The sequence below is a fragment of the Corvus cornix genome, chromosome 8 (assembly GCF_000738735.6).
Source record: "Corvus cornix cornix isolate S_Up_H32 chromosome 8, ASM73873v5, whole genome shotgun sequence".
Taxonomy (NCBI): Eukaryota; Metazoa; Chordata; class Aves; order Passeriformes; family Corvidae; genus Corvus; species Corvus cornix.
Window position 1 is genome coordinate 17,168,403 of NC_046338.1, and position 17,695 is coordinate 17,186,097.

General features: G+C 38.3%; 1 protein-coding gene across 9 annotated transcripts in view; it reads right to left on the reverse strand.

Annotated features, from left to right (window-relative positions):
• The window catches only part of BCAR3 (BCAR3 adaptor protein, NSP family member), a 95,059-nt gene that overhangs the window by 27,191 nt on the left and 50,173 nt on the right, over window positions 1–17,695 (reverse strand). For all 9 annotated transcript variants that reach the window (XM_010409126.4, XM_039556129.1, XM_010409125.4 and 6 more), the window contains one exon: window positions 10,093–10,132. In XM_010409126.4, coding sequence (XP_010407428.1) covers window positions 10,093–10,132 — 40 coding nt within the window. The remainder of the gene's footprint in view (window positions 1–10,092; window positions 10,133–17,695) is intronic.

The window sequence follows — 17,695 nt, forward strand, 5'->3', positions numbered from 1 at the left end:
CCAAATACAGGTAGCACCCAACTTTACATCTGAACGCTTGTTAAAGTGTACAGTAAGTGGAAGAGAGGGGAGGACAACACTGTCAGAAAGCTTACTTTTACCTGTTCCTAACTCAAATGTCTACAGGCACATAAAGTCCCAGGTCCCAGCTCATGTCCTACTATTCCTGTCTCAATTTTTAACAGAACTGACTCTTTCACGTTCTCTTGGATAACCTCACTTCCTGCGTGCTGTTGTTGGTGCAGCCTCTGATCATAAATCAACAGACAGAGCTGCAGCTGTAATTACCCTTGTTTGCATTGTGAGGTGTGGCATGGGAGAGGTCAACATAATTTCTTCCTCCTTTCTATCATGGTTCCTTGAGGCAGTCTCAGAAATGTGCTGCAGTTGTACAGGAATAGTGAGAAAACAGAATTTGCATCTATTTAGTTTACACTTCTGCTTGAATAAATCTCTTTGAAAATCTGCCTCATATGAAAACTCAGGTTGGCAGGTACAAGAAATAAATGCCCAACCTGCTTATGAGCTTCCTACTAGGTCCTAATTTGCACTTTAAGACAACCAAATACCTTGAAGATGTATATGTTTTAGTTATAAAAGATCAAATTTTTTCAAAGTCATCTGGCAGTAGGTCTGGCTTTCTTATTAGACCCCTTCCTATTATGAATCCACCAGCAGGTTTTATCAATCCCACTGAAAACTAACGTACATATTCTTGAGCTCCACCTACTGTCTGCCAACCCACGTACAAACATGACATGATTTTGTAATGGGTCACCTATTTTTCCTTCAATTTGTTCCCTGAATTGGGGGGGGGGGGGAAAAAAAATTATGAAAAGGCATGAATTTCCTTTTCTTTCAGAATTAGTTCACAGTTTATGGCTAATACCTTCTTCTCTTTCCTGCTAACTTAGCTGTCATTAGTCTAACTAGCTTTGCTGGTCAGCATATCAGAGCTGTCTTGCGCATAAAAATAAGGCATTAAGACATTTGTTAACTTTAGACTTCTGTTTTTGAAAGTCTCCTCAGTCCTGTCAAAACAAAGTGCTTGTTTGTGTGAGATTTAAACCAGTTCTAAATATAACGGAAAGATAAAAAAAAAAAAAGTTACATCACCAGGGTAAGTGGATGCCTTTAAAATATCAGCTAATTATCTAAAACTGAATACACTAAAATACTTTCCTTTAATACAAAGGATGTGTATCTTGGATGTGTAGCACTCAAAAAGAAAATTTACAAGTCACTTGGTCTCTGTCAGAGCTTGGCTTTTCAAAAGTCTTTACCACCCTTTCAACATTTTACTAACAAAAGGATTTGAGGACACGGAGGCAAATGACCTCTAGGTATTCTAGACAGCCAACACAACATTATACTCCATTATTTGTGTAAATGCTTATTTTCTATAACTATCCGACACAAAAATGTCAGGCCAACCTGCTCCTTTGACAGCACGTATCAGCAGACGACATCCCAAGTGAAATGTCCAAATGCTCCTTCTGCAGTCCTCTCCACAGGCTAAACTGTATGTCAGCATGTCTCCAAAAAGAGGCAAGACAGACACACACACACAATGCACCAGTCTCATTCTAATTATTACCTGTAAACACAGCTCTGAGAGATCAGGAGCTTTACTTCCCTAGGCTTTATCAGTAAGAGTACCCAAAATGCTTAATAATAAAAATCATCATCATCATCATCTGCTCTCCACACATTACATACTCCCCCTTGTGGCTCATGTGCTTATAGACAGTGAAAGATCAACAGTAAGGTGTTGCATGGAGTTAAACATAAACATTTTCATGTCCCTGACAGCTTTTGTTTTAGTCCAATCTAATGAAACTAAACTTTTGCTATTAGTCCAAACTATGAAAACTAAAAAAAAACCACTCCCCCCGTTTTTTTTCTTTCTTTGAAAAGTAAGTGCACATCACCATGTACCTGTATTTGCTTTCACTGACACGGACATTTTGACTTGGGTGTATTATCAAAAGGCCAGGTTGGATGGGGCCCTGAGAAACCTGGTCTAAGGACAGGTGCCCCTGCACAAGGCAGGGGATTGTAACTAGATATCTTTTGAGGTCCCTGCCAACCCAAACCATTCTGTGATTCTGTGATAACTCAGCATTTGAGAACCACTGCGATTAATATTTTGGAGAAAACAGCTAATTCATTTAAATCCAAGTTTCAGAAGATCACCAGAGATAAAGTAAGACCTGATTTTTGTACCCCAAGACTTCTAGCCCCTGTTTCAGATTCAGACCTTTCCACCTTATGTTTCTCATCTGTAAATAAGACTGACAGTAGTTACTGATCCTCTAACAAAAGTATTGGAAAGGTCAATTAAGTAGCTGCCACTAGTATTACTATTGGTTCCAAGGAAATTAAATTAATTTTATCATTTTCAACTCAAAGCTCAGTGCATGTAGTGGCATTTGAGGACTCCAGACCAGACATCATTTGAGAGTTAATGAGTAATAACAGAAGAAGCAGAATACAGACATTAACTGAGTCAAATCCATGGTAGGATAACATGTAAGATTAACCATTAACATGCAAAGATAGAATGCTTACTCCTCTAAGAGGTATCTGCATTTTATACTTACCAAAGCATCCTCAGCATTACAGAAGATGCTCCCATAAGCAAAATACCCCAAACTCCATTTCAGCATCAGGAGAGGGGAATGCACTGCTAAAAGACTTTGCAAGGAAGGCCAGAATAATTAGAAAGCCACTATCCACTTGGCTCAATTCATTTAAGGATTATCATTCACAAAGAAAAAAAATTCCTCTTCACACTACTCTTAACTCCCCTTGCCCCTGACCCACAAAAACCAAAAACCTCAACCAACCAAAAAACCCACAATCCCCACCAACCACAGAAAAACCCAGATCTTAGAGCTAATCAGGCCATTCAGGAACTGGGGGCTGGGAAAGAACGAAAAGCTCCAAACAGGAACAGGCTAACTTGGGATTTCTCTTCTAGGGAAACATGAACTAGGACAGTAGACTGAAAGTGCATTGTCTGGCAGAGCTGTAGAATCATACTTCCTGCATAATTTACTGCAAACACCAGCTTACATTTTATTCATCACTTTGCAGCCAAAAGATTACAGGACTGCTGACTCAACCTTATTTTCAGAGACCAGCCTGTTGGTCAAACAAAATTCAACATGAGAAAATACTGAAACTAACTAGTGGTGTTATATTCCATCACTAATGATGAGTAACAGCATTGTATCAAATAGGGTAAGTTTTCTTTAACTTCAAATGAACAGAGGAAGATTCTCACTATGATTTCAGGGGAATTAAATACTTGAGAGCTGCTGCATTTCAACTACATATGTAACTCCTTAAGTACTTTTTTGATTTTTTCCTGGGCTGATGAAAGCTTTTAGGAATAATTATCATACATACTTAAAGAAATAGTTGCCCTTTTTGAGTAGAGAAAGGACAGACATTGTAAGAAACAAGTCTAGAAACAAGGCTGAAAAAAAAATTCTACTACCTGAAATTTTGCTATCACCAGAACAGGACTAAAAGACAAGATGCTTTGTCCAACTTATTGCAACAGCCCAAACTTATCCCACTAGAAAATTGAATATAGGTTATGAATAGAAGACAGATGGACAAAACAAAAAAACCCCAACAACCTTCCCCCCACAAACCAACCAACAACATAAAACCAAAAGCGCCCAAAACCAAATCTCTATGCGCGAAATACCACAATTTAGGAAAAATTTTCCCACAATATCAATTAAAAGATCATATGACTAATCTAGTTTGGGAGGTAGAGCAGATTATTTTGGGTTGATAGGGAATCTCTTCCGCTTTTTCTTTTTGCAAAAATCAGAACATCTATTCTAACAATCTCAGTGACACCCTGACAAAAAAAAACCCCAAACAAACCCTCAAGTTCCCTCTAGGACTACTTCTATAACTTAATGACAGGGAGGAGTGGAAAAATTCCCCCCCATTCCGTGCCACTTGAGAAAAAAGCAACCAACTTCCAACAGTCAGGCTCCTACAAGAGTTACAAAGAAATTATTATGAAACGTGATTTAAATAACCATGGCTTGATTAAAAATATCCAGTCAAGTGTTTCTTTTCCAGCAGAGGGCAGTGCACAACCAGCAACCACCCGTCAAGAATCAAATCGAAGGTTTTCATTGAGATCGATAACTACATGCATTAACACTGGATTGGCTCTAACAGAGTCTAATCTGTGTCATCAGAACTACACAGCTTACATGCAAGAAGCAACTGCTGCGGAATGATGTTTGTGAAACTTCTGTTCCTGCTAAGTAGAGAAATATATATATATATATATAAAGGAAATATCTCTGTCTGAAGCCTTACTGACATCACTGATGATCTCTGAGTTGGGACAAGTCCATAATGACAGAGATGTGTAAAGTCCAAGTCGGCCACATGGGCATACTCCTTTTCTCCTCAACAAAACACATTCCATCGGATAATTCCACCTTCTGTGATACTGTTGCCCTTGCTGCAGTTGCAAAAAGTGTGGAAAAGAAGTCCTCAAACCACCCTACAGACTCAGAAAGAACCTCCTGATCATGTGGTGCCTTAATGTCAGGCATTCCTCCCAGCTCTGATACTTAATGCTGTCAGACAATGTAGAAACCCAACAAACTTTCTGCTCACAAGTTACAGCTCGCTTCCCAACAGGCAAGTCTCTGCAGGAGTGTGATACACAGCATGAACAGGAATACACTGGAGTTGGCAAGTTTTCCAGTGAGGTGGGGATTTCTCTTATATATTTCCATGTCTAAAAAAGGCTGCTTGCAAGGAAATTTCACTGTCATCAGGAAAAACTGTTTCCCAAACTGTGGCTACTTGTCATGCCAGCACAGATTTTTTTCTAAACTTTCCTAAACATACATTCACACACACAAACTTTACTTTTGATCACCCTCTTACCAGAGCATCTTCAGCCAATAGAATGGTGAGAGTCAAACACCCACACCTATATTGGATTGGCATCCACAATATTATGAATTTGTGCAATTAACTATACAAACCATGCATCAATAAATCTCATAACCTAAGTTCCCTGAAGTTGAATTAAACCCACAAAATATTGTCCCATCTTGCAAAGCTATAGATAAGGATCAACACACTGGAATGTCATCAAAATTTTATTTTCAGTTGCACTAACCAAAGCTATGATGAATGACAGTAATTTCTATGACAGTTTGCTTTCTAACAAAATCAAGGAAGAGTAAAAATAGGGAGAAAAATTAACACTGTGGGGCTGAGACGAAAGAATCCTTCAGCAGAACTTCACAAGAAACTCTTTTCTGTAGCTGTAACTTCCTTAAACAAGCAACAGTTTTTTCAAGTCTGAATCTAAATATAAACTTCTCTCATGATCATGCTGAGCAGACAATCAGTCATAAATTTTGCAATTTTTCCACTAATGGAATAAAATACAACTCCAAAACTTCAGGCCACAGTAATATTTATCAACTCACTGCTGATATGTATTTCTGTAATTATTAAGCACTATTTCCACAGGAAATGCTCGAAAGGCTTCCATGAAAGGAGGAGAGACATCTCTTTTTTTTTTTCCTTTTCACCCTGATATAGCCTCAGTAATTACAGCACAGATTTCTATGAAAAGATCCTTAAGTATTTATAGTGAATAGGAATGGGACAGTAAGCTATCTTTAGTTCACAAGAATTTCATCAAAATGACTCACAAAAAGTTCTCTGACACACTCAAATCTGCCAGCACTTGATTCTTTCTCCCCTGCTGCAGGAATCTTTTCCGTGGATGTGCGGACTCAGGGTGTGGGAAGAACCTGCAGAGACTACCAATGGATCTATTATTTGGTTCATAAAACTTGTAAAAATCTCACAGAATGTACAACGTGCTATTGTGTCCCTGAATCTCTTTCATGACTTGGGCAGCAGCCTGACTCAAAGCAGTCTGGCCTGTTTTCACTTCTACCATAAAAGGTTTTTTTTTTGAAAGAGCCATTTAACTGTGACCATGGTTTCAGCAGCACTGTGAATACAAAGGAAGAGTTGAAGCCATATGGACACTCCAGTATACTCAGACTTCAGCAAATCAGTACATTTTTTCCCCCCCTTAGAACTTGCTTTTGCATAATTAGCTCTCTTTATATACTGAATGAACTAATACATCAATATTCAAGAGGTAGTAAACTGCAACTTGTGAGAGATGTGATTTAGATTAAAGAATTAGAAACCACAGTCTATCTATTGGTTCATCTACAGAGAACATTCTCTTAAAAGAAAAAAAAAGATTAATTCTGTAATCAGTGTTTTCTGTCTTGTATTTTGAGCAGAATAAAACAACAGAAAAAACCAATTTATTTTGCCTTTCCTCTGTTCCTTCTGAATACAAGGACTTAATTATATTATTTTCAGTGACCAGATTTCAGCAAGGAAAGGTTTGTTAAAAAGCAAATTGCTTCACTCAGCTTCAAAGTTTACCATCAGTCTATCTGTTTGTAGTCACTATGGCCACAACAGACATCATGTTGTTGTTCTCACTGTGAACGAGCACACAACCAAAACCAGCACACTGAACCGTGTTACTCTTCCTCAAGCCCATATGAATTCTCCACGTTCTATTTACAGCACTGTCCAGTTCTGAAGAGATGCTGATCACTCTCCAGCAGGAGCACATTCTAAACAAGTATTAATTACATTTCTTATGGGACTCACAGGAAACTCCAGTAGCATGCTTGCACCACTGCAGAAACAGTGTTGATCTGCAACTGTGAAGCTGCATGGTCAGCTCTGTGCCCAGGTCTTTTTGTAAAATTACTTTTTAAATCTAGCTAGTTTAAAACTAGCTGCTTGTCTTGAAGGACAATAGGTATGACTGTGCAGCCTGAAAAGCGGAACAGTTATGAGAAAGGCACCTATCTGAATCTTTCAAAACAGCCACCTACAATGAGCGTGTCAGGGAGCAACAGGAGTGGGGCTGCTCCCTACGGGATGGCGACCTGGGAGCACAGGGTGGGCAAGGTACTCACAACAAGGTGCAGTCCCACAGCACCCAGATGCAACCAAGGTGAGCAGGGTGATCACACCAACAGGAGGTCACATTCCGGAGAGCCTCAGGCCAGAGAGGTAACAGGCCAGGTACAAAGTCTGTCCCGAGCTTCCCACACAGCACTTGGGAAACAGGACTAGAGGCAGGTGCACCCACTGAGCAACTCAGGAGGGGCCTGAAGGCCCCATCGTGATGCAGCCCTTGCTCAGTGGGTGTGGGTGGAGGTCCCAAGTGAGGCTGGCCAGGACACTCGAGAACAATTAGTGCCCTCAGGGCCCTGACACAGTACCATTTGCTCTGTTACCACTGTAACTCTTGGGTAGAATTGCCAGAAGCCAAATTACCCTAACACAAATTTGTGCCATGCATTACTTTCAAGATAATGCAATTCTTTCAAGGCAAATTAATCCGAAGTCACTCTTCTCTTTACAGCCTGAAGAGTAAACATGAGAGAAACAAGAACCAGTATCAAGACTTTACAATTACAACATACAATCAGTTCCAGTGTTAGTTTTTATGTAAGAGTCATACACCACATATGCTTCATGCTCAAGTTTATATGTGTTTTCAATCAGTAAATCAACGCTTCTCTGTTGATAGACAATATTAACTATATTTTCCTGTGCACCAGAAATATAAATCTCTCATTCAGAACTTTCGTATTGTGAATCAGCAAAATACAATTCCCAAAAGTGCTCTTGTTGTTTTCTCCCTCTTCTCTTACTCTTTTCCATTTAAAGGTTGTTTTTTTTCCCACTGAAGCAACATCTGTCAAAGCCTACCTGCTAGTTCAAACTACGTATGTACAGATTATATACCAAAGAGACTTGTACAAATGGCAATGGTGGTATAAACATGCTACAGAAGTCTGTTTTTTCAGCTTCAGAAGGTTAGTGTTCTGCATTTTATACCTGACTTAACACTGCCACCATAATGTATTTGAGGATCTGGAAAACTTATAAACATTAATATAATAGTTACCATAGGGTAAGACAATGAACACATACTTGATAAAACTGAAGCCAACAAAGGGATCCAAGATCCTGTTGGTATGAATTCACCCACAACTTTACAGTTAGAGTTAACTGATAAACAAAGTACTGATGAGAGACTGCCTTTATTTATGATTGATTGATTTCTGTGTAATAACACATTTCTGGAATCAGTTTTGTTAGCAACACAGACTTTTACAGACAAAAAATGTTTTGGGGAGTTATAATTATTAGAAAGCAGTTTCTGCATATTTTTCAAAGTTGTAGTTTGAGATTTCTTGTCTAGAATTCCTGTTATAATACCACTAAACTAGGGTCCAAACTCACAGTTCACTAAAGGTAGGGATATAGACAGGAAAAACTGAAGAAGGAAGGAGAAGAGAAGGCATTGGTAACCCTTGTATTCTTCCTCTTAAGTCTCTTTTCCCCAGGCTTTCCTCCTCAACACCAAAGTTTTAATAACTAAGCTTAGCACCACTACTATTGAGAAGAGTCCAAGACAAGCTTCTACTAGAAAAGATGAGAAACCACATTTATAATACAGAACTTGCTGCAACAAGACAAGACACACATATTGATGAATTGGCACATGATACCTCTGCCTTCTACTTAGTCACATTATTAAAACTCTAGCAGCATACTCGGTACAGCACAGTGCAAGACACACAGTAAATTAAATACAGCAATTAACATGTCCGCGACTTTGTTGCCTCTGGCATCCCCTCCTGAGAAGTCTTTTGGCCTTCTCTTCTCTACTTTACCACATCCCAGCTTTAGGCTGGGATTGAGGCCAGGGACCTCACAACACTGAACTAACTACCTGTTAGAGCAGAAATCTAGCAGCTGTTCTGAGAGTCCTGTGGCAGCCACTTTTCCAAGGATCTTTGCATTCTGCTCTTCCCCTTCCCTTCCACAAAACCTTAATTCCTACATCTACCCCAACCCTAGACAGAAAGTGCAGCAAAGGACTCTGCCACACTTTCAGACAATTACTTTCCTCTGACAATCCCCTCTCAACACTGCATTACAATCTCCTAGTTTACTTCTTCAGTCAGCCTGAACCCTAACCTGGGCACCTCTTAATTTCCTTCAACTGTGAGCATCCACAGGGGGAATTCTAGCAGCAAAACGCCATTGAACTGGTTCTCCTCAGTCTCCTCCTCACCTGAACTTCTAACCTGTAGCAGAAATTCAGGTGTCTGAGAAATTCAGGCTATCCACATTAATAGCTGTAGAAATATCCTATGTTAAGGATAACCTGTGTTTATCTGACACTTCTCAGGAAACAGAAAAGGCAGGGAACAAAGCCCAACAATTAGAGAAGCCCATTGTTGAAACACATGAAATATCAGCAAGATTTTTGCAAGGTTCTGAGGAATAATATTCACTTAAACAAAACATGTTGAAAAGTACTAATTCAGTAAAAATTACAGCATTACAAGAGACTCCCAATACAGAATAACGTCCCTAGGGCTTCCTCCAAAGTCTCTCTGTTGCCAGTCTGGGATTGAGTTTTGAATATAATTTATGAATGTTCCAGGGTACTTTTTATTTACTCTTAACAAAATACTCACACTGATCATATACAGGAGATCTCACAACAGGAGAGCAGAACTCACAACTTTTCCAGTATTCCAATTACTTTTTTGGACCAGAAGTGAATTTTTAACTGTAATTTTAGTAAGTATAATACTAAAAGTGTAAACCTAAATTTGACATTTTTATTATATTTTCAGACGTGATTCTTTACTTCCCCAGAAGTCCATAAACAAAAAATACAGCTTCTTTTAATCTGCTAACAAAAGCAAGAATTTAAACAGTCACCATGTAACTGTAAAGAAGCCCCAGTATAAAAATGCAACCTACACCCAAGGTACAATGCCCACAAGCATTTCACTGAAGCTTTAAGAAAACAGCCTGACATGTGTAATTTGTTTCTCTGTACCAAAAGATAGACAGCTGCCCTATTTACTGACAAATGACTGGAAATGCTCTGTCAGTGCTGGATATACACCAAATAAAATATTTTGAGGGTAAGAAACAGTACCTTACCTTAACATATTCCAATGTAGGATCCAGAATATTCTGATCTCTGTAAGAAAATGGTACCAGGAGAGAAAGGACAGAAGAAAAAACAAACAAAAAAATGGTGAGTCCAAATATAACCTCATACTGAAGAGATGCATTCATATGAGCAATATGCTACTAGTCACATTAAAATCCTCATTAAAAGCTGTGTGTTAGAGCTCGATGGCCTATGCTATCTAATTTTTAACAAATATATAAATCACTGATTTCTTCTAGGACAGGTAGTGGAGCCAGTAGTAATTAATTTGAGAAATAAAGTTAATTATACCATTTTAAGCAAATAAAATGAATCTTAACATTTCAACAGATGGCTGAAATACTTACTTTACACCTAAAACATTTGAAATAAATTTAAAAGAGAGTTCTCCCAATGGCTTGTGAATTTATATCTTTGCTTTTATGTTTTCCTGTTTAAGCTACTGCCTCTGATAGCATTGGGAGGGCACTGCTAACAGTAGTGAAATAGAAATAGAAAGTACTACATTCAATTTCTATATATATACAAAGAAAAAGTTCTCAAAATAATCATAATTTCAGCATCGCAACTATCTGAAAGCCAAATAATCATGTCCTTTCCCTAATTTAAAAATAAAATATTTCATCATAGGTTTTCTATACAGACAGATAGCAAAGGGCACAGAAGCCTAAGTGAAGAGTACTGTTACAACTCTTTCCATAAAATAGATGTTTATTTTTATTTCTATTTCAAAGCATTTTGTGTATTTTTATTCGAGAACTAGCAGGTTAACAAAGTTTGCAGTACATGACTGGATGTTTTCTACAGAAACTAGGATGACATACATGGTGCTGCCCTTAAAGTTCAAACATGTAACTGGCACAATGAAAACCATGCAAACTTAGAGAGGATTGGGCACTCATTACAGCAATCAAGTTTGCCACTTGGACAACAGATACTCTAAATTTAGAAACAGGATCTTGTTTGGTGGAAGCTGTTACAAAGATGTAACACTGGAAACCTAATAAGCAGCTTCAGAAATGTAGAAATTGGGTTACATTGGAATTAATCAATCCAGAAAACAGTCTCTGAGTTCCCTGTGTTGTTTGAAAGTAACTGCATATCATCTGAAATGATATTATTATTTTATACTCAGTTTTTAGTCTGGTTCCCTAACATCTTTTAATCCAGAATACTGAGCCTTCCCCATAAAATTATGGTGTTCAACTGTTCAGGCTGTATAATGTATTACTCATTCACATTATCTCAGTACTTATCAAGGGTCAAGTTCCATTCTCAACTGATGTTTAAAAGAATAAAAAGCTGGAAAATTCAATGGGAATAGAATTTGGACCATTTGAAACTTTTTCCTATGCAATATACAAAGAAGAGGCAGCTTGGAAACTGTATGAGCATAAAGTATGTACAAGCATAGCAGAGAAGGGGTGAAGCACAGAGGAAAAAGAAAAGAAAGCTTCTAAACAGAAGAGACATTTTCTTTCTCAGCACTTTTCAATTTGACTGGGAAAAAAACCCCAACATTTTTAATCAGTTCAGCAAAGTCATTAAGCATGCCTGAATTCTTCTCACATTCAAATGATCTGTGGGAAGTTGTTCCAGTACCAAATGCTCCTAAAAAACTTTGCAGTTTAGTTCTTTGCTTGCCTGTGGAATCTTTCAGGACAAAGGGCCTACCAGCACTGCCTGTGCAACACACTCCGAAAGAACAAACCTGGTTACTCCAGCAGTGAGCATGTTTTGTTATGGTCTGCACTTACAACCTGCACTCCTGCAGATCAGCCTTCCTACAGACTCCTCTGTTCCCACCTTCTGCTACAAGGAAAATGATCTTTAGGACAGATCAAGAGAGGTAGGAAAGCTTTAAGATGAAACAGTTTCTTTACTGTATATAAAGCAGGAAATCCAGAAGAGAGCAGAGAAAGATGTGCCCTACATTTCTTTCAACATCCACATGACAAAAGTGCTTTGAAAACGTTTGGCTTTGGGAAATGGATGGGGTAACAAGTATCTTCACAAGTACTGTAGTATTTTATCTGGTAAGCTGTCCCACAACAAAATGTACAAAACCCTGCAATTCACCATGAGTCATACAGAAAGATGTTTATGTTGGAGCCCTATACATCTCAGATACCTTCCTCCCAGCTGATCCACTCCTCTCTCTCCCCATATTCCCTTGTTATCTAAGCCTTCATCTCTGTACAAATTTTTTGAAGTTATTTTCAAGGAATGGAACTTTCATTGTTGTGCAGCAACTAATAGTAAAGATTAACTACCGCATTTTCCTCTCATTCGACTCCACCACAATACTGTCACATTACATGCAGAAAACCAGATTAAGCAGTTAGCCCAAGTAACTAGAAGGCAACCAAATAAAACCAGCTCCTGAATCTTAGCTCTCTGTTAGCAATGATGATGTGTTTCTTTATGCCATGTGTTCCTAGTGAAGGAAATCTATAATGTCATGAAGTTAAGAAAAATATAAAAGCACATTTTTCGTTTCCATTTTCCCTCTCAAAGAATCTTAATAAAAAATGGTGAACCTACACTCACTTATTATATTAGAAGATCTGCAGAAAAAAAACAAACTTTCAGATGACTAACAGATCAGATGAAAGATAGTGGCCCCTTCTGCCATCTCTCAAAATCAATTTAACTGAAGGTTTGTTTCAATAATACTAAATTCTTATCTTTCATCAGATTTTATTACCTTTCCAGTAATGCTAATGTTTATCTTCATAATAAGCTTGACTTTATAGCTGTATCCATTTGCACCTGTTTACCTACAGCATTTATGTATTAGAGTCTGCACATAAGGCAACCAGTCCTGTGTAAACTGTGGGTTCACTGATTGGATTTCATTAAGTATTTTGGCTTCCTAATAATCAGATAAGACCTACTTCCATTCACATAAAAAGCGTATTTAATACAGAATGATGCCCCTGGAACAGAGAAGTTTTCAGAATACCTCAAGTAGAGGTAAGTATGCAGTAGGACACACAGCATTGGCTTCATGCTCTTTCCATACTCCTTCTGTCACAGAGAGGAATTTAAGACTCCCACATCTATTTTGGGTATTCATATTGCTGCCACCTCTTGCTATCACCTCATTTTGTGACAAAACAAAATCCCCTTACAGGACGTTTTTGCTCATAGGAACAAAAAAGAAGACAAAAAGCACCTGACTTGCTACATGTAATTAAGCCATTCTCCTGAGTAGCGCAAGTCCTCTGTTGACCCTCCTCCACACATACAAGGTCTGTGTGGAAACCACGGTAATGTAAACACTCCTTCAGCAATATCTGACCACTAAAAGAAAGCATCACAATCTCAGCCCTCATGATTCTGAGGCTTTTTCTAGCCCAGAAACACATTCTCTCTAGAGACTGACATCTGAAAACACCTTTTTCAATGCTGGCTGATCTTGCAGACATACAACTCTTTAATCTCTCCCTGGTAGTCCTTGGAAATGATCTCAATTTCTTTTCAGTCCAGCTTTAAGATACTTATCAAGATTCTCATGTGCTTTTTTTTTTATGTATGGGTTTCTTGCTGATACAGCCAAGAAAATACACAGAGCTTGCAAACAAGTGTGCAGCTTCAGGAACTCCTGAAAAACATGAAGGTGAGACAACAAAAAACGTGAAGTTGCTCTTTTGCTTCCCTCTTCTTCTCTCCTTAGCAACATTTGTTGCAACAATGAAGAGTTTGGTGTCATACTGGTTGGCATTGACTGTCTAAGCAAGTACTGATACATTTGACCACTATGAGAAACAAAGTAATTTCTCAGAAAACAGTAATTATCATTGTATGAGGACCCGTTCAAAATATAACTAGAGCTGACTGAGATGAGAAAAGGGAATGGAATTCAGCTGGTACTGGATGCTATTTCTCCACTTCCCAACACCTCTAAATGACAGTCAAATGTGTGGGAAGAATTAAAAGATTTTTTTAGAAAAGCCCTTTTGAAGTTGTCACCATGAACAGTCACTGGTTAAAATGAAGAAAAAAAAAATCACTATAAGCAACTTGAATCATATTTCTGGTATGACAAACTAAATACTGTTATACTGCCAACTTCAAATCCTGCATGGATTTGAAGACAATGAGCAACCAAACGTGAAAATTGGGTAAAGAAAACTTTAACATCTGCATAACTAGTCACTCTTCTAAAATATTTGACAAAATTCTTACGTACTCAAAATCAATGCTGCAATTGAAAAGCTGAATCTTGGCGTTCAAGCCTCACATCCATTATTCAGTTCAGTGGGCACCAGAGAATAGCCAGAATCTCAGTAACTCAGACATAAACTGTTTTTCAGACTCTGCTGTTTATCCAATAGCTCTCTACATGACTTCAATAAAAAATCTTTAAGCAGATATCCTGTAATCTTTAGCTGCTTGATTCTATGAAAACCTCCACCTCTCCAACATTATACATTACCTCTTCTCATCATTGTTGCTATCAAAAATCCTGCAACATGCAGACCTTGACACACTAAGCCCTATTAAGCATCTGCTTTGTCCAGGCCCTTGGCATCCTCACAGACCAATCAGCTACAATTAAAAAATTAGCTGTGATAACTTTAACAAAATTTAAGTGCAGACACAACAGTAACATCAAGTTGCCCAAATCCTCATTATCATTCAACTCCCATATTACAACCATTCTTACAGTGGTGGAAACTGCTGAGTGGCCCTGAATCAGCTTTGTGCTACTTCACACTTTTATAACCGGGAAAAACATTGGGACACACTGCCAGTATTTGATGTTTGTTTATTTTACCGTGACTTTTGCTGGGGACATTTTCAAAAGCATCCCCTTTCTACCCCATTGAAAGACAAATCATGAGAAGAACTATCTTCTCAATTGTTCCAACACCAATAGTGCCAGTGCCAAATCTAAGTAAAGGCAGTAGAGGCTCAAAGGCAGCCTGAGGCCCTGAAAATGTACCAAGCTGTTGCATGGCTGCTAACACAGACAGAACTGCTGTAAAATGACCAGATGGGATCAAATACCTTCTCCAATTTGTGTCTTTGAAATCTCTCCATCTCTGTAGATTTTTGAAATACACACTACTTAAGTATGAAGGTGCAAGTTTAAGCATGCTGGACATGATGTGTTCCAGTATATGTAATGCAGACTGATGTTATTTCTACTGTAAACTAGAGTAAAAGGTCCACTGATTTTATCCCCCAGCAGCTTCTGCTTCTCACACGCACTCCTGCTACATTCCTAAGGGCATTCCACTCTTCTGTCTACAGCTGCACAGCACCATGGGCATGACTCACTCAAACACCAGTGGAAACAAGTGCAAAGTGCTATGACTAACTGTGTAATGACCTGCAGTTCACACAAGAACAGCAGGGACTCTTCGGTGATTAAAACTCAAGAAGAGATGCAACGTACTTTTCCTTGAATTAAATGAAATCTCAACGTACTCCTACTTGTTCAGAATGTCCCAGCAGAGATAATGTTTCAGCCATTTACTTTTACCACTTCAATCTGCATCCCTCCAACTCACTCCGGTTTACCTATTGCAGCAGAAAAATCGACACCATTTTTTCTACCTTTTCCAAAAGACTGTTTCTGCACTACACACAGTACCAGTCTATACAACCTGTTCAAAAGCTCAGACTACACATATCCATTCTTTTTTCTCCATTTTCCTTAACATTTAGGTTTACCAGAGCCAAAACTATGTCCTTCAAAGCCCTTCTTAAACCTTTTATCCCAAGACCTATTCTGTCAAAGTAGTGGTTGGGCAGCAAGACTACTGCTTATCCAAAACAGACGCTGTTACTACAAAGTTGTTTATGTATGTGCTGTTTCCTGTTGACTTGTATCTTCAGCTGGCAACTCTTTACAGTGAGTGTTTTAGTTGCTGCACAGTTATCCCAAATCCAGCACCACAAAATTTTAAGTGTTCAAAATCAATATAACCTTACAAAATGAATATGCATACTCCAAAAACCCACAACAAATCTTCAGTAGAATCACAGTCTCCATTAATTAATCTGAAATGAATCTATTTCTAGGAACAGTTTATTCAAAAAGCATGGTTTTTCACTTGGCTAACATGTCTTTCAGGAATGTATATTTGGACTGAGGCATAGGAATGCTAATACTTTGCTTTGGCAAAGATGATAGTGGAAGAATTGTTCTCCCTGTCTATTCCCTTAGCCCAATTTAAAAAGCTCGTCACATCGGATGCATCTCTGCACTGGATATGGCAAGTAAGCATTAGGAATATACTCCCCTATGTAACATTTAACTACTATTTAGGGCATAAAAGGGACAGAAAGGAAAATAAATGTTCACATATGAACAGGAGGCAAGATGAGGAAGCAATATAGCACTTGGTACAAGTGAATAGGGCAATCCATAATATTTACAAAAGAGATCACAAAACATCAGAGCTAGGGAAGGAACTTTGGGTGTGATGGAAGGAGTAATTCAAGAAACTTTCCACTATATACAGTGTACTCCTCTCAAAGAAGAAAACAGCCAGAAAAAATCGAAGTTTTTGGGAAGTTTTTGAAAAATAACACTGACTAATTTTGATAGGGGCTTTGAGGGATTTGGGCTCAAGTTTACCTGGCAAGTCATTCATTAACAATAAGGTCATGATCCCACAATTAATTTCAAACAATGATACAACTGCATTCACCCCATAAGGCACTTCAATTCCTCTGCTCAGAAGGTGAAGAACTGTGATTTAATTAATCTCTAATACTGGAGGGATGGTTTCTCTTTTTGAGACATTTTGTCCTGTTTTCCTCATTTCCCCCTCCCAAGATCCCACATGGGCAGATTTCCAAAAATTGTCACCTGTAGCCAGTTTTCCAAAATCCCCATAAAAATCAAGAAGTGAAGCATTTGTTCTGCAGGTCTATGTTCACCAAGCAAAGAAAGAGGACGTGAGCATCAAATGGTAACAAAGGGGTGAAGTAGAACTTCACAACAGAAGAATCTGAACCCAACAATGGACAGAGGGGCTAAAAAGAAAAAGTAGACAAGCCAAAACAGAACCAACCCCTAGAGTTAAAGGATAAGAGGATTTGATACTGAATGTAAGCAGATAACATTAGCTATTCTCTGCTTATCCAACACAGCATTCCTTCTACCACAAACATCTACCAGCTTTAGCAGATAGCTCTGCTCCACCTCTGAGACAGCAGAGACCTGCAGGTGCACACGAGAACAGGACACATCAACAGAAAGAATGGGAAAATTTGTGACAAAAAGCATGAAGTATTGGCAACATCTAAGGAACTCTTCCTTTTGAAAAACCTATGCATGGAAGAAGTCAATGAGATATTCAGTAGCCCCAAATTCGACACACTTGTGTTACTCTTATTAAAGCAACACAACAATATACTCACCAACAGTTTGGTTCAGGTCTCTTAAAACAAAGCTCATACTAAGAGGTAGTTTTAGGCATTACACCAAAACCATAACTATTTTTACTTTCAAGATTTTGTGGTTTTACAGAAATTCCTCCCCACCCTATCCTAAAATTTAAAATGGAATCAAAGGTACTGAGCTTCCTGTTAATCTTGCAAATATTTTCATACCTGAAGAACTACACT